This window comes from Camelus dromedarius, chromosome 16, assembly GCF_036321535.1.
Source record: "Camelus dromedarius isolate mCamDro1 chromosome 16, mCamDro1.pat, whole genome shotgun sequence".
In the NCBI taxonomy this organism is placed as follows: Eukaryota; Metazoa; Chordata; class Mammalia; order Artiodactyla; family Camelidae; genus Camelus; species Camelus dromedarius.
In genome coordinates, this window is record NC_087451.1 from 22,735,970 (window position 1) to 22,756,039 (window position 20,070).

Here is a 20,070-nt window from a genome sequence, read left to right on the forward strand (position 1 = left end):
TTATTCTCTGTACTTTTCTATGATTTCAAAATCCGTAGAGTTAAAAATAAGGGCCCCTTGGAAAAGAAAAGTTGAAAAACAAAAGTTCCCATTAATACAGTGGAATACTGTGTAGCTGTTACCGAAAGATTGAGGAGGATCTCTGTGTGCTCACATGTGAAGCTCTTCAAGAAACACTGTTGAGTGAAAAAAAGCAAGTTTCAGAGCCGTAGATTTCACCCAGGCCTGTGTGAAATGCTTTTTAAGTATGTGTGGATCTCGCTGTACGTACAGAATTCAATCTAGAGGAGGAAATCAGCCACGCACGGATGTGGGGTGACTGCGTGCCTTATCACGGACACCTCACGTGGTATGAAGTTTTACAAGTAGGTATTACTTTTATAATCATAGAAAAGACATCGTGACTTTTATAAACACTCCTGAAGCCGTGGGCCAGCAGTGCTGGTTCCCAAGCCTTTGCCAGTCAGCAGGCTGCCCAGGGTCCGGCCTCTCTCCTGACCTGACACTTGCGTGTCTGAGTGAGGGTCTGTGACAGATGCCAGTGGCGGCGGTGATGACAAGCCGCAAACCAAGTTTGTTCCATTACTTCCAGCTCCTCGTTGCCTGTTCTCGTCCCTACGGTGAGAGCGCCTCTCTCTTATCTGCACAGAGCCTGAGTCAAACGTTCTTGTCAGGGCGATTGCAGAGCCCCGGGCTGGAAAACTCGCTGATAGTACCTAAATTCCTTTACAAGAGCTGTGCCTGGAATAGGGTCAGGAGAGCTATGTGGCCTCAGTACATCGTGTACTGTGCAGTTGGATGAGAACCCAGAAGGAGTTTGGTGATTAAAAAAACAGAGGGGACATAGAAGACTGTGGTGGGGGCCCCACCTGGTCGGATAACCCCGTCCCCAAGCCGATGTCTCGGTTTCCCCCCGGAGACCATGTAGGCCACCGAGGGAGAGCTGGACCACGTGTGCATCGGTGGGGGTCTCCAGCAGAGACACAGAGATGGGAGGAATAACAGCAAAATCCAAATAATAAAAAAGCAAAGATCACGCTTCAGTTTCTGAGACACATTTATGGCTTTTATAAACAGATATGCCTTATTTGAGTGGGGCTTTGGGACACTCTAGTGACCTTAGCTATTCTGACATTGGCATTTAAACCCAGTTGCTCTCCTGGCTTATCCGTAAGAGCAAAGTTTGCGAAACATTTTGTGCTGGGCGCCCTGATCGGTACCTGAACGTGATGTGAACGGCACGCTGTCACCTCAGCTGCCTCTCTTGCCATAAAGCCCAAAGGAGACAGGGTTTTTCTCTTCCCTCATCTGATGACCCCTTTTCTTTCCTTCGTCTTCTCTGAGTTCATTTCAGAAAGATAGGGGTCCACATACTAAATGTGCAGGCATCAATCAACCTGAAAATAAAATTTAACAAATGTTAAATTTTAACATGTTAATGTTAACATGTTTAATATGTTACTCAGTCTTCGTTCCTTTATATGGAGTAAATTTAATTTTAAGTGCATCTTCACTCTTACCTTGAATTGAAAACATCCAAGGAGGCAGACAAGTGCTCCTTACAGGGATGACACTTGAAGCATTTCCAGAAAGATATGCCTCGGCCACTGACCCAGTGCTCGGGTTTCACTCCACAGGCAGCCAGGTGAGCTTCTCCAAGTCGACAGACGCATTTGCCTTTGAGGAGGACAGCAGCAGCGATGGCCTCTCCCCCGATCAGACGCGAAGTGAAGACCTCCAGGGCTCAGCAGGCTCCCCTCCAGACACGAAAGCTGTGGAGACCCCTTTGGCAGGTCCTCTGGGCACAATCCAGGTAAACAAACCATGTCTCTGCCTGTCACCTCTCTCGTTGACATCAGCGAGGCCACAGCTGGTTTTGCTTGGAGACCCCAGAGATGTCTCTCCTCTCAGCCTACTCAGCCCAGGGTTCTGTGCTCAGGGCCGAAGGCCCCCAGAGAGCACCGGAAGAGAGTCCCCAGGAATACGCCCTTTGACTTAGGTTTTCAGCATCCAGTCTGCCATGAAGATCCCTTTTATCTCCATTTTTACTGACAAGGTAGACATGAGGCTCCCCAAGATTAGGTGACCAGCCGGCAGTCTCCTGAAGAGAAAAGGCCAGAGCAGGACTGGTTTCAGAGCCCGCAGTCTTTCCAGGCACTGAGTCGTCACTGTAGGACCCCGGGGCGTGGGGAGCAGGAGGCGCTGACTGGCTGCACAGCAGGAGCCCTGGGTTGGTTCTGTCGCTGGCTTCTAGCTGCCGAGCCACTGCAGGGGCCTCCTCTAGCCCCGACCCGTGCACAGCACTCCCCTCTTTCTGGACAAACTCATGAACTGTTGAGACATGAGAAATGTGTATGGCAAATACTGTTGAAAGCACATTTATAAGGAGCAGTGGTGATGGTTAACCATAGCTACTGCCATGATAGCTACCAGGGCCAGGGCCAGGCACCTTCCAGGCATTTTGTCTTAGATGTTACGGAGAAGCAGCTAAGACCCCATGAGGCTGAGTAGCTGTGTGGTCCCAGGAGCACCACAGATCCCCCCCACCCCGGAGCGCCCCCTCGGAAGCCACACCCAGTCTTCATGGGAGCCCTTCTCAGCCTGGCAGGGTGGTCTTCCCGGGGCCCCCAGAGAAGATGAGTGTGGGCGTCTACACATGGTGGGGAGAGGGTCGCACTCGTTGGCAGCGAAGCGTCAATCTTCCACCACGTCCGGCTCTGGAGAGACCCCTCCAGCCTTCAGCCCCTTCCCTTCAGGAAGAGTCTACTCCTCTTGGCCTCCGATGAACTGAAATCAGATATTTTATATATATTTTATATTGTTTGCTAGTATATATTATATATTTTTATTATATGTGGATATTTAATATCTTCATATACGTTTTACTTTTTTAATTGAGGCATAATTGACATAACATTATGTTAGTTGCAGGCGTACAAGGTAACCGTTCAGTTGTATGGATTGTGAAATACGCGAAGTATACAACCGTTACAATATCAGGTGTACAGCATCATTGATATTCTGTCTGCTGTATACACTGTGTCTGTCACACATTGCATATATAGATGCAAAAAAAATTGTAACTGTATGGTGACAAATGTTAACTAGACTCACTGTGCTGATCATTGCACAATATATATGATGATACATTGAATATATTCTATAAATACACAATTACATTTTGTATCTGTTGTGTACATACACCGTTAAACCTTGCGTCTATTACAGTCATTGTGTATGGTTGTATATATTGTGAAATGCTCACCACGATAAGTCTAGTTCACATGTGTCTCCACACAGTTACAAATTTGTTTTCTTACGATGAGAGCCTTTGCGATCTACTGTTTCAGGAACTTTCAGATCGATAATGCAGTAGCGTTAACCCCGGTCACCATGCTCTACACAGCACCCCCAGGCCTTACTTACTTTATCGCTGGACATGTGTACAATTTAACACCCATCAGATGTTGTATTTGAAAACGTTTTTACCATGTAAAGTGCACAGGGATCAGGGACAGTCTTGAGAATTATCTACCATTGGGTCATTGTCAGGCCCTTCTTCCCTCCACTGGATCAAACCCAAGGCTGCCGAGGATGAAATGTGGGACGGGAGGGAGGCAGACGGGAGACAGAGAACGCAGAGCCGAAGCAGTCGTCTGTTTATTGTGCAAGAGTTCATAATCAAAGCATTTTTCCTTCCCCGGCGTGCCGCAGCTGGTCTTGGCAGCCCAGCTTCTTTGATAACATCAAACAGTACATCAGACCATTTGTGCCTTATTACTCTGACAGTAAATTCCTCAGCTCCGGATTTAAAGATGGCTTGGGGAGAAGACACGTCCTTCTCTCCTTAACCCTCGGAGCAGGGAAGAAGGGAACGGGCGCTGAGCAGCGCCAGGCCGCACGCCAGGGTCGTTGTATGTCGGTTCATCCGGCAAGCCCGTGTGACAGGTGAGGACGCTGAGGCTCTGCGAGAAAAGGACCCTACAGACCCGTGACAGGTGCCAGGGCTCCGGGAAGGATGAGCAGCTCAGGGGGAGATCGTGAGCAGCCCTGCCCCTTTCTTCAGAGTCACAGCACAGGGATGTAGGACACAGAGCGGGTGGTTGATCCTTTACAGAGTCCTCTGCACATGGAAACATGCCTCTTACAGAGGTTTCCCCTGAGGCTGCACACACACACAGACTTACATATACACACATGCACACGCATATACACAGACATACACAGGCAGACATAGGCCACAGACCCACACATACACACAGTACACACACAGAGATGCACGTACATGTATGCGCATGTGCACTACACACACACAGACGCACAGAGACATCCACTCGTATTCACAGGGACACACATCAGCACACACGTCCCCTCCATCTGCTAACCCCCCTTGTATCTAACTTTTTTGTTGTCCTGCTTTCCCCCAAGCTCCCCACCCTCTCCTCCCTCCTCCTTTCTTTTTCAATCTCACTGTCCAGCAGGTAGGCCTGGCTTCAGATGGAGGGAACCCCTCCCGCAGGTGACCAGATGTCCTGGTTCACCTAGAAAGGGCTGGTTCTGTACCTGTCTGCTGGAATAATTATTCACAATGCCTGCTTTCTCCCTCTCAAAAGTGTCCTCCATTGGCGGAAAAATTATATACGTGGCCCCTTCCCCTGGGAGACGTGGTCTGATACTGGTCGGGTAAGAAGCTGGAGGAACACAGTGGAGCTGTGGTGGGTGGGGGAGCTCTGCTCTAACATTTCCATGTCCCACAGTTTTTACTCCTGTTTCCTAATAATGCTAAAATTTTGATTTTTAGGATCTTACTTCTGGCTCAGAAAACGAGAGGCATGACTCGGCCCCACAGCCCGGCAACCAGTCAGACACTGGGAAGCAGGGGCTCGGCCCCCTGAGCCCACCCCTCCCTGCGCACGCCGCTGTGAAGGTAGGGCCGGCCTGCACGCGCCTGTCTGGGCTCCCAGCTCCCAGGGCCAGCGCGGGGCGGGGCGTTCTGGGTCAGGTCTGACGACGGAAGAGCCCCGCGGCCGCGCGGATGAGTTCCATCCGCAGGAACATCGCAAGACAGGAGTTGAGATGCGGGCCGTCCCTGGTTGCGGACCAGGACTCTGTTGTCCGCACGGCACCACGGGGGTCCCCCCTGCAGAGGAGGAGCTCCTGTGCCGGGTACTTCCTTGGGGTCACAGCTCCACCAGCACAGCCCTGACTCAGAGCTCTTGGGCTCAGCTTGCTGGCTGCAGGCACGCAGGATTTGTACGTGCCGCAAAGCAGGTGTAGGCCGGTTGGCTTTTATGCAAGGGAAGCAAACGCGAAGGTCAAACCTTTCTCATTCAAGCCAGTCTCCCTGTAGAAAGAAAGATGAAGGGCATGGTTACAGCCACCGCAACAAAGCTACAGGCAGGATGGCGCGTCCGGGGTTAACTTCCTTGGTGTCGCATCTCGTCGTGGTTCACGCCTCCTCCTTAATTGACTGCCTGGCCTTCGTTTGACTTCTTCGTGACATTTTATCCCAAATAACAGCTCGTTGATTTGGGGCATGTTTTCTCTGCTCTAGGGCCCCCACTTAATACTGAGGTGGCTCTTAAGAAATATGTTTTTAAAAGACTGTAAATTAAGTAAGAATCAATGTTAAAGTAACAGCCCCATTGCCTCCTCCAACGCATCTGCACAAAGGTGTGTTTCATTTTCCCAGTAAAAGTCCCCAAACTGCAGTGGCTTAAACGCAGCAGACAATTCACTCAGCTCAACAGCTTTGAGATTATGTGACTGTTGATGAATTTTGTTCATCGTCGGTGGAGCGAGGAGGGGATAACTCAATGATTTCTGATGTTGTGAGCAAAGAGAGATGTTATTAATATTTCTGTCGAAGTATTTAAGTTTTGCCTCATGCAAATGAGCAAAGCCCTATATTCAGGGAGTGTGAGAGTTGCCCCGAGGAAGGACAGTCAGTTTCAAAGAGGAGCAGGGTTGGCACCCAGCTGATGCAGCTGGGCTGGTGGTTTAAGTGAGAGCCAGCAGTCCTTCTGATTGGTCAGCGCCTGTGAATTCTCAGTTGGTGAATATTCATCGTCTCTAAGCCCAGGGGATACTGGCGGACTTCTCAGAGGAGGAGGCAGCTGAGCTAGGGAAGAGTATCTCTGCCCTGTTGACTGTGTAAGATTTATCTGAGGCTGTTGAGAGAATGCCTAAGAATACTCTGTCAAAACGGTAAGAGGAAGGTGCTTGCAGTGTAGGCTCTGAGAGGTGCTTGCCAAGTCGAATAAAACACGACTCCTGCCCTCAAGGAGGCTGCAGTCTAGTTTGATACCGTAGCTACCATCAGTCTATATGGTGTTTTGAGCAAGGAAGAAAAATCTAAGCACCACTGAATTGTAGACTTGGAAATGGTTACTATGGGGATTTTTATGTTCCTTGTATTTTACCGAAATACAAAAAGAAGGTCCCTTTCCCCCGGCGGCCACAACACCCCCATAAGGGCCAGTAGCCTCGGAAGCAGGATTGGGGGGGTGGGGGGGCTGGGCGTCAGCTTCCCTCAACCCCTCGGCAGGGTCTGCCACGGTGTGACCACTGTGGGGCGGCTTCAAGGACCACAGGGGACATGCAGATATAAGAGACATCCCTGTGGGTTAGGAAAGGCCTGCCAGATGAGCCAACCTCAAAGGCTGAGCCAGAGCCAGACAGCGAGCGGAGGAGGGAGTCACAGATGACAGGAGACACAGGGGAAAGAGGCAGGAGCGGGGTGAGCCCTCGGAGAGGGGATGTTTAAGCAGCTTGGTGGTGGCCTCCCTTGCAGACTGGAGTTTGGACTTCAGCTTGCAGGGCAGGATGGACAGACAGTGTACTGGCTGCCGGGGTGGCGCGCTGTGCGGCTGGCCCAGTGTGCGAGCGAATCGGAATCAGGACGTCATTCCTCTCGCCGCAGGCGGCACCGTTCCCTCCTGCAGCTCACTAACTTGCTTCACACCTTCATGCCAGGATCTTAAACCACTGGATTTGGGATCCAGATCTGCTTTAGAAAGATGCATGTGCTTCCCTTCAATTGACCAGGCATGTTCTAGAGAGCAAACCAAAACAAACCCACAACTTTCGTCTCCTCTGGTGTCAAAAAGAGGATGGGACTTTACAGTTCTGTGGACTCAGAGATCCGTGGGCTCAGAGGCCTTTGCCTCTCACTATCCTGAGAAAATGGTCCGATTTTAGTACCTCCTAGAAGTTCTGGTGTTCAGACAGCACACAGAGAAAATTCCTCAGCCCCTGAGTTGGCTGCTAGACCCAGGGCTGCCGCTCCCGCAGGGAAGGCAGGTCCTAGGATGAGTGGGAGCAGAGACTGAGCCAGAGCAGAGCTTCCTGCAGGAAGTCCCCCCAGTGCAGAAGGCCAGTTAATTAACTGGAGTGCTCGTCAGTGAATGAGCAGGGGGAAGGAGAGCCACCAAGCCCATGGGGACACTTGAGCTCCCTGTTCATTTGGCCTCCAGGAAGAGCCTCCTTGAGAAAACACCGAAGAGCCTTCGCTGGTGGGACGTGCTGAGTCAGAGAAAAGCGAGTCAAATAGGTCAGATGTGTGTTTGTGGTTACAGTGGGGAAGCTGCCGGATCACAACGTAGCTGCCAGCTGTTCAGGAGCCCCCTCTTCTGGACACTGCTGGTACCACACCTTCCCTCCAACTTCTCCTCCAGATCCTTAAGATCAGAACTCTAACGTCATGATAAGTATGTTCCTTTCAATCTTCAGTAATAAAGTCAGAGTTTGGAAATGTCTGTTTTTTAACTAATTGCAATATGGACATATTACTTTCCGATATATAGAAGCCTTTTGATTTTAGGAGCAGGTTATAAATATAATCATAGTGTCATTTGAAATTTGTTATTATTTCAACAGTAGCTTTTATCATCCTTCAATTGATGACTGAGATAACAAGTGGAGAATATTTCCCCCAACTTGCAGGTGAGATAGTTGAGATGTCATAAAGTTGAACAGTGGCACCACATTCAGAAATGTGTCTCCACTTCCGAGCCTGTACCCTTCACTTTTTTCAAGGCTCCAAATCGTGCTTCATGACGGGTAACTTCTGGGAAGGTCCGAGTGGGTGGCTGACCCTTCCCGGAGTAAGTAAAGTATCTTTAGTTCAGAGGGTATCACTTCCAGATCTTATATCAGGATTTCATGGGAAGACGAATTGATCTCGCTTTTGAAGCAACAAAAATCCACATTCTGGATTTTCAAAGACATGCTAATTTCGTCTGAGTTTATGTCATTAATAAATCAGCTTACTAGGGGCTTAACTAAAGGTGATTGCATGTATACAGATGGAAGAGCTTTCTTAGGAACCCATCACAAGAGCAGAAGGTCTCCTTCATTTGGCCGGCAGTTGGGTTTAGGTTAAGGAAGTGTCCTCGGTGAAGCACAGGCTTGCATCCGACTGTACTCCGGGAGGGAGAATCTCCCAGAGCCTCCTGCCTGGGGGTGTCCTTCCGTTGTGACGCATTTGCGGTGGGTTTGTTCACCGGGCGCCTTAACATCCCAGGATCTCTTTGTGCCTCCTGCCTCCGCTGTACTGTGCGTCCGGGATTCGCGAAACTCCTTCAGACAAGACGTCCTTGCGGTGTGTCCGTGACACCAAGCCACTCCCATCCATCACCTAAAGCACGTGCTGTTTCTTCTTCCTCTTTGCAGTCCAAGTCCTTGAGTGACAGTAAGAACCGCCACAAAAAGCCCAAGGACCCCAAGCCGAAGGTGAAGAAGCTCAAGTATCACCAGTACATCCCCCCGGACCAGAAGGCAGAGAGGTCCCCTCCGCCCATGGACTCGGCGTACGCGCGGCTGCTCCAGCAGCAGCAGCTGTTCCTGCAGCTCCAGATCCTCAGCCAGCAGCAGCAGCACCGCTTCAGCCACCCCGGGCTCCACCCGGCTGCGCTCAAGTACGTCAGGCAAGGCCGGGGTGCCGGCCGGGGCGGAAGCTGGGGTGGCTCCTCTGTCTGAGCACCACCTCGGGACCCAGCGAGTCCTGCACTGAACCACGCCTTCGTCCAGTCTGTTTAGCCCTCAAGCTAGTTTCGGGGAGACAGGAGGGAGCGGTGGAGACTGTGGCATGTGGTAAAGTGCACGTCCATCCGTGACTTCACAGGGGTGCTGTCCTGCAGAGGAAGGAGCAGGCGTGTGACTGTTCAGAAACCAGGCGCACTTTTTCGGGAACATGCGGCTGGGAGGAAGCAGGTGAATCAGGGCTCCTGAGAGGAGGAGGGCTCTGTGGGAGAAGCAGTAGTACTTTCCGATTCAGACATGGGTGGGACAGAGGAGAAGCCGTCCAAGAGAGCCAGTACCTGCTGTGTTTCATGAGCTGCCTCCCCAGTTTACTCTTTAGGAAGCAACAGAGGTGAGTGACTGAGTGACAGCCTTGAAGTTGGACTCCTGAGCCCCATGTGTGACCTCAGAGTTAGGTCACCTTTTAAACGGTCTGTCTCCTCGACCGTGATGTTGAATGTGGGTCCCCTCCCCTGTCTCTGTTCAGCCTCGGGTTGTGCTGGCAGTTACAGCCAGTGCTGAACACGATCAGGCTTCACACGCCTGCTCCTTCCTCTGCAGGACGCACACGTGCAAAATCACAGATGGGCGTGCATTCTCCCAAATACCTCCGTCTCCACCGCTCCCTCCCGTCTCCCCAGACTAGCTTGAGGGTCCCTTGCCAGTTGCCACCTGGCCTGCGCTGCTCCCCGCCCTGCCACTTCTGTGGATCTATTGTTACGTGGATTACATTGCATTTGTTCTTATTATTACTGATTAATTACTATCACATCCTGATCTTTCAAGGCAATTAGCTTGTGATCTGATCCAAATGCAAGTCTTCCCCTCAGGGTTCTGGTCTCTGGGTTTTCCCCACCAATCAGCAAGTCTCGGTGACACCAGCTGGGTATCCTATGATTCAGTTCCGTTCTCAAGCTGTCTACCCAGAGGTAGTGTCAGATCCCACAGGTTAAGGACTCAGTCCTACAAGACTGCCCCCTCCCCCTTTAGACACCAGCCACAGGTCCAAGTTGTCACCCGTGCTTCTGACCGGCTGACTGTAGATTGGAGGTTCTGGCAGCCCCCTCCTTGGGTTTGATTAATTTGCTAGAGTGGTTCACAGAACTCAGAGAAACATTTTATTTACTAGATGACTGGTTTACTATAAAAAGGGCATAACTCGCCCTAGGAACAGCCTGATGGAAGAGATGCTTAGGGCAAGTATGCGGGAGGCAGGCAGGGCTTCTACGCCCCCTCCAGGTACACCACTGTCCCCAAATCGCCATGTGTTCACCAACCTGGAAGCTCTCGAAACCCCATCCTTTTCGGTTTGTATAGAGGCTTCATTACATAGGCGTGATTCATTAGATCATTAACTGTTGACAGTCAGTTCAACTTCCAGCACTTTCTCCTCCTCAGAGGTCAAGGTAGGACTGAAAGGTCCAATCCTCTAATCCCAGGGCTGGTTCTCCGGGCCACCAGCCACCATCCTTAGGTCCCTCCCAAAAGCCACCTCATTAGGATGACAAAAGAGTTTCGTGCTCTCGTGACTCAGGAAATCCCAGGGTTTTAGGAGCTGTGCCAGAAACCGGGATGAAGACTGAATGTGTGTTTCTTATTATAAACCTCAATATCACACCCCATGTGTGTGTCTCACTGTGGTTTAAGTGCCCTGCTTCTGTTTGTTTTCCAGAGAACCAAATGAACAGATGGTCAGGAATCCAAACTCTTCTTCAACACCACTGAGCAACACCCCCTTGTCTCCTGCCAAAAACAGTTTTTCTGGACAAACTGGTGTCTCTTCTCTCAAACCGGGCCCACTCCCATCAAACCTAGATGATCTGAAGGTAGGGGGTTTGGCATGATTTTCTTTCTTTCTTTTTTTAACAAATACATTTTTTTACAAAAAATGTGCTATCCGCCGTGGTTGGACGACCGGATAGAACAAAAGACTTGGCTCCCAGCTCAGCTCTTCCACTCGCCATGCAACCTTAAGTCAGTTTCGTAGTGTTTCTGCATCTCAGATTCCTCCTTTGCATGAATGAGTTATTGTAAATATCAAATCGAGTCATAGACTTGAGAGGGCTTAGCACTGGGAGCAGCTGTGAGATTGATCAAGCTCCCAGTGGCCGACTGCACGATGAGCTTTTACCGGTCTCTCGAAATAAAAAAACAAGAACCATGTAAAAACCTTTTCCTAAATCTGAGTGCATTCAACATATCTGACTAATCTTCATCCAAAGTATTTATTTCCCACCAATGTTTTGAACGTTAAAAGGTCCCTTCCTTCCATCAGGGAATGACTGGGGTGGATGGAAATTGAGAGTTTCTGGTGGAGTTTTGTTTCTTTTTATTAAACCAGGGTATCATTCAATAAGATGCACAGCCCTTACTTAACCAGGTAAAGTGTTGGTAACCCTACGTCCATCACACAGCTTTAAACAAGGTGCTGTTCTGTGAAATCCCCCAGCCTGGGAATCCCTGACCTGAAGCGTAGCAACAGCTCGTTAGCGGCCCTGTCGGTGCTGACAGTTCCCTCCGACCGCAGGCCACGTGAACCACAGTTCACTGAAAGGATGCTGAGCTTTGAGTTGAACCTGGGGTGTTTCAGAGCAGTCCTCGGGGCTGGCAGACTCGTCCTTCCAGTGATTACAAAAGGACAGAAGGGGGAGGGCGGTGCCCTTCTGTGCCGCTAATGCCGGAGCACACCTTCCCCTAGTGCCTGCTCCGTCTTCAGTGATCACCCCGTTTACCTGGTTTCCACCCCACCAATTACTCTTCCCCCTCAAGGGGACTGTATCATTTTCCCCAAAAGACTAAATTTCTTAAGGTCCCCGTGGTCTTCCCTGGGCCGACCTTATGACCTCCCCCAGTCCTCAGTCCTCATTGGTCACCTGCCTTCCCGTGCTCAGTCTTCAGTTATTATCTTCTTTGCCAGAAAGGCAGGCCTGGGACTCTTTGAAGTCAGAGGAAATTCTATGCCTACCAAGTGCCAATACCGGTAAATAAAATGTATCGTGGGCCCTGATATCAAAGGTGTCTCTATTCCTTACACTTGGAATAAAAACGTTTGGGTTTCGTTGAGCTTGTTTCAATTTGGCAACTGTACACGCAGAAGAGGAAGCCAGGATCACGATGACACTCTCCAGAGCGGTGGTCACTGCCCCTCACTCCCCAGATCGTAAGTCTATAGAGATAAAAGTAGGCGCTCTTACCTTGAAAACTGTGTGCCAAGTGAAGTAAACCAGACACAAAGGGACAAATACTGCATTCATACCTGGAGGTACCTGGAGCCTTCAAGTTCACAGAGGCAGAAAGCAGAATTTTGGTTACTGCCAGGGGACAGGAGAATGGAGACTGAGTGTTTAATGGGGACAGAGGTTCAATCTGAGATGACGAAAACTTTCTGGAGATGGATAGTGGTGATATTTGCACAGCATTGTGATTGCCCTTAATGCCGCTGAACTGTACACTTCAAAATTATTAAATGGTACATTTTATGTTACATGCCTTTTGAAAAGTTTTTTTTTTTTTAAGCAGTCTGTCTCTGGATGGGAGCCCAGGTCACACAGAACTGGAGATGTCTTGGCCCCAAAGAAAACATTGTCCACATGTGCTGTGCCACCTGTGAGAGCCCCCAGAGGTGGCTTCCCTGACCCACACGTGCTCAGAATCACTGGCTGGTTATGGTTCTCATAATTAGCACGGGTCTGAGGAGATGATGGTGATGACAGTGGCTGCTACCATTTTTTGAGTATAAACCATCAGTCCACACCCTACATAAGTGTGCTTTAATTTTTACCCTGTAAGATCATTTGTTTTTGTTTTGTTCTTACTGAAGCTTAGTGGATTTATAATACTGCATTAGTTTCAGGTGTACAACACAGTGGTTCAGTTATGCATGCATATATATATATATATATTCTTTTTCATATTCTTTTTCATTATAGATATTACAAGTTATTGACTATAGTTCCCTGTGCCGTACAGTAGGACCTTGTTGTTTGAAGATAAGTTTTAAATGTGAACATAAAAAATCGGATAGGGGTTAAATGATACGCAAGTTAAACAGCTTCTAAATGATGAACCTGGGGCTTGAACTCAAGTGACAGATGTGGAAAGCTTTGCTATTGTTCTTGAGATGAGAGTGGAGAAGGCGGACCTTTGACTGGGTTTGACCACTGGGTGTACAGGGAGAGGTGTCACCTGGGAGAGTCTCTGCAGGGGCAGAAACTGGGAGGGCAGAGAGAGGAGCTGATTGGAAGGATGTTGGCACGTTCATTCAGCTTAGGAAAGTCGAGTCGCAGGGACCAGCAGGATGATCAAGAGAAAAAGTCCTGCCAGTTTCCACCAGCTAGAAATACACCAGCCTCGTTCCGCTCACCTGAGTCATCAGGGAGAGAAACAGGAATCTCCGAATCCTTTGCATAGTGGGGGGGGGGGGGGCTGGGCCTGGAGAAGTGAAGGAGATAGGAGGCGGGCGAAATGGAAAGGGTCAGGGTGGGGTGGGGGGAGAAGACGGAATGAAGGAAGTGAATGATGAAACCACATTCGGGGAAAAGGAAGAGGTAAGAGAAACTAATGAAGGTGACCCTCAAAAGAAGTAATCAGAAAAAGGGAGCAAAGATGACGTTTTCCAGAAATGCTCATGCTTTGCTACATAGAGGTGAACGGGGGAAAGCACTGAGAAAAAAGCTTGATTCCTCATTTAAAAGTTTTAAGTGGTAATTTTGCAGTAGACGGATTGTTTTGTACCCTGTTTCTAAGAATCTGGAGAGTCAGAGAGCCAGAGAGATACTGATAGAGAAAGCATGAGAGAGGCGGACAGACAGACAGAGACAGAGAAAGAGAGGGGTTGGGGTGGGGGAGTAAATGAGACGATTAAAGCTGGGGAAATATTTGATGGATATTCAGAAATAATTGTTCATATTTTTAGGTGTGATAATGATCTTGTATCTATGTTTTTTTTAAGTACTTGCCTTTTAGAGAAAGATACCAAAATATTTACAGATTTAAATATGCAATTTCCTTCTACATAATTCAGGAAATGTAAGGGAAGAAGTAGTTTGGGGTATAAATCAAACAAGATCAGGGTATAAATGAAACAAGCATGAGCTGAGAATTGCTGAAGCTGGTTAATGGGTTTATGGGGTCACTGTACTTTTCTATCTACTTTTGTGTATGTTTGAAATTTTTCATAATAAATGGCTTAAAATGTATCAATGATGAAAACACCGGTCACTGTAGGAAAGAGCTGTATACAAATCTGTGTCCCAAGCAAGCCTCCACAGCGTAATATTCTGAAATTTAAACTGGACTCAACATTTTATTTTAGACTATGAACTGTATTATTTAATAATGTAGTTTAAATTATTCAGTGCCAGAGCAGATTCTAAAAATAGATGTAGAACTCATTAATTTTAAGTAATTCAAAATTAAAACAATAATGAGTTGCCATTTTGCACTTTTTCAAACCAGCAAATCTAAGAGAAAAGGGTGAAACAAGGCTCGCTGGTCTCGGGGGAGGGAGCATGTGTTGTTGCTGGCGGTGCAGTACGTTGTTGCAGTCCTTCTAAGATGGCTTGTTAAATAACTCATAAGGTAGCGTGTATTCACTGTTGAAATATGACAGCAGAGAGAAACGTAGAAGGTATTCTAAAGGACAGCTGACTCACGGCGAGCATTGCAGACTGTATTTCCTTCCAGACTTAAAATACATATCGGCATGCTTTCTTTTGAAATAATTGTTCTACAGACTCACTGACGTAGAAGACAAACTCATGGTTGCCGAGGGGCGGGGGGATAAATGAGGAGCCCGGGGTTTGCAGATAACTACTCTATGTGCAATAGATAAACAGCAGGGTCGTGCTGTAGAGCGCAGGGAACTGTACTCAATACCCCGCAAGAGCCTGTAATGGAAAAGGAGATGACAAGGAATACATACATATATGTAACTGAATCACTGTGCTCCACACCAGGAACTAACACATTATGGACCGACTACACTTCAATTTAAAAATAGTAATAATAATTGTTTTAAAATAATTACATGAGCAGTCATTTCCAGCATGCTTTTCTATTTTATGTGTCATGAACTTTTTTCATGTTTAATATTCAGTGGCATTTTCAGTTGTCATACTGGCCTGTCATTTCACCACCCAGTTAGCATCCATCTATTGGACTTTTAACTTGCTTCTGAATTTTTGCTATTGAAAATAGAACTTGCACACACGTTTATTATCATCTCTTATTGTCTTCCCAGGCTAAATATATGGGAGTGGAACTCCTGAACCAAAACACATGAATATTTTTAAAAGCTCTTCATCTGTTTTACCACATTCCGCCCTGAACGTCCGGGCTGATCTGTTCCCCGGAAGCAGTGTGCTAGGGCAGCTCTCCCCAAGCCCAGATGTGCCCGGGGCTCTTGCTGAAATGCAGCTTCTGATTCAGTAGGTGTGGGAGGGGCCTGAGAGCCTGCTTTTCTAACTTTAGCTCCCAGTTGCTGTCCCGTGCTGCTGGCCTGAAGGCCACGCTTGGACTAACGAGGTATTAAAGAGCTTTTTTTTTCTTTTTTAATTTTTTATTCACTTATTTTTGCTGCTACTTCACTAACACAAAGTCTTATTATTCATTTCTTTGTCAATTTAATGAATATTAAACTATGTACATATTTATTTTATTTGCACTTCTTAGAATACTAATGATGGTACACTATGTTATTGGCCATTTTTCTAAATTAAATTTTTTTTTTTAATTTTGTTGAGGATGAAGTAATTAGGTTTATTTATTTATTTGTTAATGGAGGTGCTGGGGATTGAACCCAGGACCTCATGCATGCTAAGCACATGCTCTACCACTGAGCTACGCCGTCCCTGCCAGCCACTTTTCTGTTCTAATTTTATCTTGTGTTTGTGAGGAGTTGGATCATGTCCTGACCTGGCTTTATACTGGGTGTCGATCTTTTTCTTTAGGGTTGTTCAACTTGATACACTGAGCTTACTAACACTGTATCATTTGCCCTGCAATTGTCTTTTTAATGAGATTGCTGTTTGCACTTGCATTTTCTTCCAGTGCCAGAGCAGATTCTAAAAATAAAGATAGTCAAAAATAAATTTTTGTCTTATAGGCGTTTTCCATTTTTGTGGTCAATATTTTTATGATTACTTTCTTTGCTTTGATGCTCAAAAGATCTTTCCCTACAAAATATCAGTAGAATATTTCCCTATAGATTTCTAGCTGTTCTGTGGGATTATTGACATCTAGGTATTTAACAGCTTTCCTGTTTTAATTACAAAAGGAACGTGCTAATATGGGCTATTTCAGAAACAGATCAGGAGAACCATTCTTAACATTTTAGCATGTCTTTATGCAGGTATTTCCATCTGCAAGCATGGGTTTAAACATATATATATAGACATATTTATATAATTCTTAGAGAAATAGAATCAGACAGTTCAAACTTCCCCCCCTTAATCACATACCATGAGCAATTATTCATTATTTTATGTCCACAGATATTTATAGCATCAGTTTTAATGGATCTATAGTGTCCCATCATGTCTCTCATATTTTTAGATATCTGTAATTTATCATTTATGAATACACAAAAAAATGCAGGATTGAAATAATTACATGTGAATCAGCGTAATAATAACAGCAAACCCTGACACTGCACTAAGAATTTAGAGGCAGTTTTCTCAGCTGTAAAGAGGGGGATGCGGACTGGGATGGGGGCTGGAGGACAGTAGACTAGCCAGCCCCTGTGCTTCCTTCGAGCTGGACATTCCTGTGATCTGGGACCATGAAAACATGATGTAGGACAATTTGTTGAGATCATTAAAATTGTGCAAAACCAGTGTATTTCGGGTGTCAAGGAGGAAATCAGAAACAAGTAAGTGGACATTATAAAATTCAGTCTGTAATGTGTTAACACAAAAAGCTACTGCAATAAAAATACATTTTTAAAAAGATTGTCAGGAAGCAGCCCGAACACTAACCCCGCCTGGTTTCTTTAGGTCTCTGAATTAAGACAACAGCTTCGAATACGAGGTCTGCCCGTGTCCGGCACCAAGACGGCCCTCATGGACCGGCTACGGCCCTTCCAGGACTGTTCCGGGAACACGGTGCCCAACTTCGGGGATATAACGACTGTCACCTTTCCCGTGACGCCCACCAGTGCACTGCCCGGGTACCAGTCCTCCCCGTCCACCAGCGCCTTATCCAACGGCTTCTACCACTTCGGCAGCACCAGCTCCAGCCCCCCGATCTCACCTGCCTCGTCCGACCTGTCGGTGGCGGGGTCCCTGCCCGATACCTTCAACGATGCGTCCCCATCCTTCGGCCTCCACCCGTCCCCGGTTCACGCGTGTGCCGAGGAAAGCCTCATGAGCAGCCTGAACGGGGGCTCCATCCCTCCCGAGCTGGACGGGCTGGACTCCGAGAAGGACAAGATGCTGGTGGAGAAGCAGAAGGTGATCAACGAGCTGACCTGGAAACTCCAGCAGGAGCAGCGGCAGGTGGAGGAGCTGAGGATGCAGCTGCAGAAGCAGAAGAGGAGCCATGGCTCTGAGAAGAAGCCGCTGCCTTTCCTGGCCGCCACCCCCATCAAGCAGGAGGACGCTGTCTCCAGCTGTCCTTTCGCATCCCCACCGCTGTCTGTGAAAAGACAGAGCAGCAGCTTGGAGGGCCTGCCGCCAGCCTGCGAAGCCACTCAGCTCCTGCCCCTTGGGAACGCTCCCTGCGCCGAGCCCTCGGGTCAGACCAGCGTCCTGTCGTCCACGTTTCTCAGCCCGCAGTGCTCGCCCCAGCATTCGCCGCTCGGGGCAGTGAAAAGCCCGCAGCACATCAGTTTGCCCCCGTCACCCAACAACCATTACTTCCTGCCCTCCTCTTCAGGCGCCCCAGGAGAAGAGCGCAGGGCCTCCTCCCCTGTCAGCGGCCAGCTGTGTCCGGCACAGGTGAGGACTCCCGGCCCCATGCCCGGTGCGCCCCTCTTCCTGGAAGTGGGGTGTGGCTTTGCAGCTGCTGCAGAGCTGAGGTTGGAACTTTTCATGGGGAGGGTTTACCAGAAGTCCAGCATCAACTCCCAGATGCCGTGAGCCACAAGCCTTTATGGCAGAACAAACTCACTTCTGAGACCAGGGTGGCAAGCTTGTTCTGTAAAGGGCCAGGTAATAAATAGTTCTGGCTTTGCGGGCCACACGATCCCTGTCACAACTACTCAACTCTACCTTCATATCAGAAAAGCAGCCACAGACAACTTGTAATTGAATGCACGTGGCTGTGTTCCAATAAATGTTTATTTACAAAAGCAAGCAAGGGGCCAGATTTGGCTTATAGGGCTGTTCCTAGGACCCCTTGGTATCAAGTTTTACCAAAGACCAAACTGGCTCAGCAAGAGGGCCAATGGGGAAGTTACCAGACCTTCCTGTTCTCACCGTGTAAGTATGTACCTACTGTGTGCCAGGCCCTGTTCTAGTGTCTGGGGGTTAGTGTCAAACTAGCCAAGCAAAAATCCCTGTTCTCCTGGGGAGACAGACAGTAAACAAAACATATAAGTAAAGTGTTTATATTAGAAAAATGAAACATCTTACAGGAAAAAAAAAAGAAAAGGGAGATGAGGAGGTTGGAAAATTGCAACTTTAAATAGAAAGGCCAGGGACATTTGAAGGAGGTAAAGGAGAAAGCCACGTGAATAGGTAGGGTGAAGGCATTGCAGGCAAAGAAAGAACAAGTGCAAAGGCCCTGTGGTAGCAGCATGCATCATAAGTTCCAATTTGTTTTTCTTTGCTATTGAGGAAAATAAGGCCTAGGGAGGTTAAGCCAGTTGCTTAGGGCCACAGGAGCATGGGATTATCTGATTCTAAAGTGCGTGCCCTTTTTACTCTGAATATTCTCTACCCTGGCGTATGAAGTGTGGCCATAGGTAGTGAGAATACACTTCTATGAACCTGCCAGAACACATTCACACAGACGATGTTCACTCCTGAGTCAGCGCTCTGGGAGGAGTGGGACTCACTGGATTATCATCATCGCTGACAGCAGGTACTGAGTGCATAGTGTCCTAGGAAACAAAGGTAAAAATAGCTCTTGAAATACATAGCTTTGGACCAGAAGATGCTCGATTTAATGGTATCTCTACTCTCAAGAAGAACTACCATTTGTACAGTAATCGATGGTTTCCAAAGCGGTCTTTGAAGCCATAAATGATGACGTGATAAAAAACAAAAAAGATACAGAGCAACGTGAGATAACTGCTGGTCTACACTTACGACATTAAATGCTGCACAAAGCATTGGCACGGGGTGGTTATTGATCGTGAAGGACCTGAAAGGTCTGGACAGCTTTGCAAAGGAGTTGGACTTGAGAAGTGTGGAGCTGAAAAAGGAGGGTCAGGAAAAGTTCGTTCCACATGAAAAAACACAGGGAGGGAGACAGCACAGAGTGCTGAGGGAAGCTCTCGGAGGGATTCGTAGAATGAAGCTTGCAAAAGGAGATAGTGCTGGACTGGGGAGTGTCTTGAAGACTTAACCCACTGAGATGTGGACACCCTCTGTTGAGGATGTGCAGAAGGCGTGGAAAATTTTTGAACAGGTATATCCAAAGCCAGATCTGACTTGGTGATGATCTCCTTTGTCATGGAATTGAGGGGGTTGGAAAGATAAGACCCCAGGGCAGGGACCAGTGGTCTCAGCCAAGACTGCTCTCAAGTGTGCTGCTGGTGGCTGTTTAATTGGTCACTCTTTCCTTTCTGCAGAACTCGGGGGCACATGAGGGCCACCCTCCAAGCTTCTCTCCCCAGCCTTCCAGCCTCCACCCCTCCTTCTCCGGAACCCAGCCAGACAGTGGTCATGGTGCTGGGGGCAACCCTTGTCCCAAAAGCCCGGGCGTCCAGCACAAGGTAGGCAGCTGGGAAAAGGTTTAAACTGGGGGTTGACTTTGCCTCTTCTCTCTCTGTGTCCCCTGTCCTCCAAACGTTGAGGTCCCAAGGCAGAAACAAATGACATTTTCGATAGAAACAAGTCCACTTGCAAAGGACAGAAACAGAGGTCCAGATGTGAGTCAGAGTGT

General features: G+C 48.1%; 1 protein-coding gene across 1 annotated transcript in view; it reads left to right on the forward strand.

Moving 5' to 3' along the window:
• MYOCD (myocardin) overlaps window positions 1–20,070 on the forward strand; it is an 83,602-nt gene that overhangs the window by 56,779 nt on the left and 6,753 nt on the right. Inside the window, exons 6-11 of the mRNA XM_010988101.3 lie at window positions 1,638–1,813; window positions 4,802–4,927; window positions 8,674–8,918; window positions 10,694–10,847; window positions 17,016–17,957; window positions 19,757–19,900. Coding sequence (XP_010986403.2) covers window positions 1,638–1,813; window positions 4,802–4,927; window positions 8,674–8,918; window positions 10,694–10,847; window positions 17,016–17,957; window positions 19,757–19,900 — 1,787 coding nt within the window. The remainder of the gene's footprint in view (window positions 1–1,637; window positions 1,814–4,801; window positions 4,928–8,673; window positions 8,919–10,693; window positions 10,848–17,015; window positions 17,958–19,756; window positions 19,901–20,070) is intronic.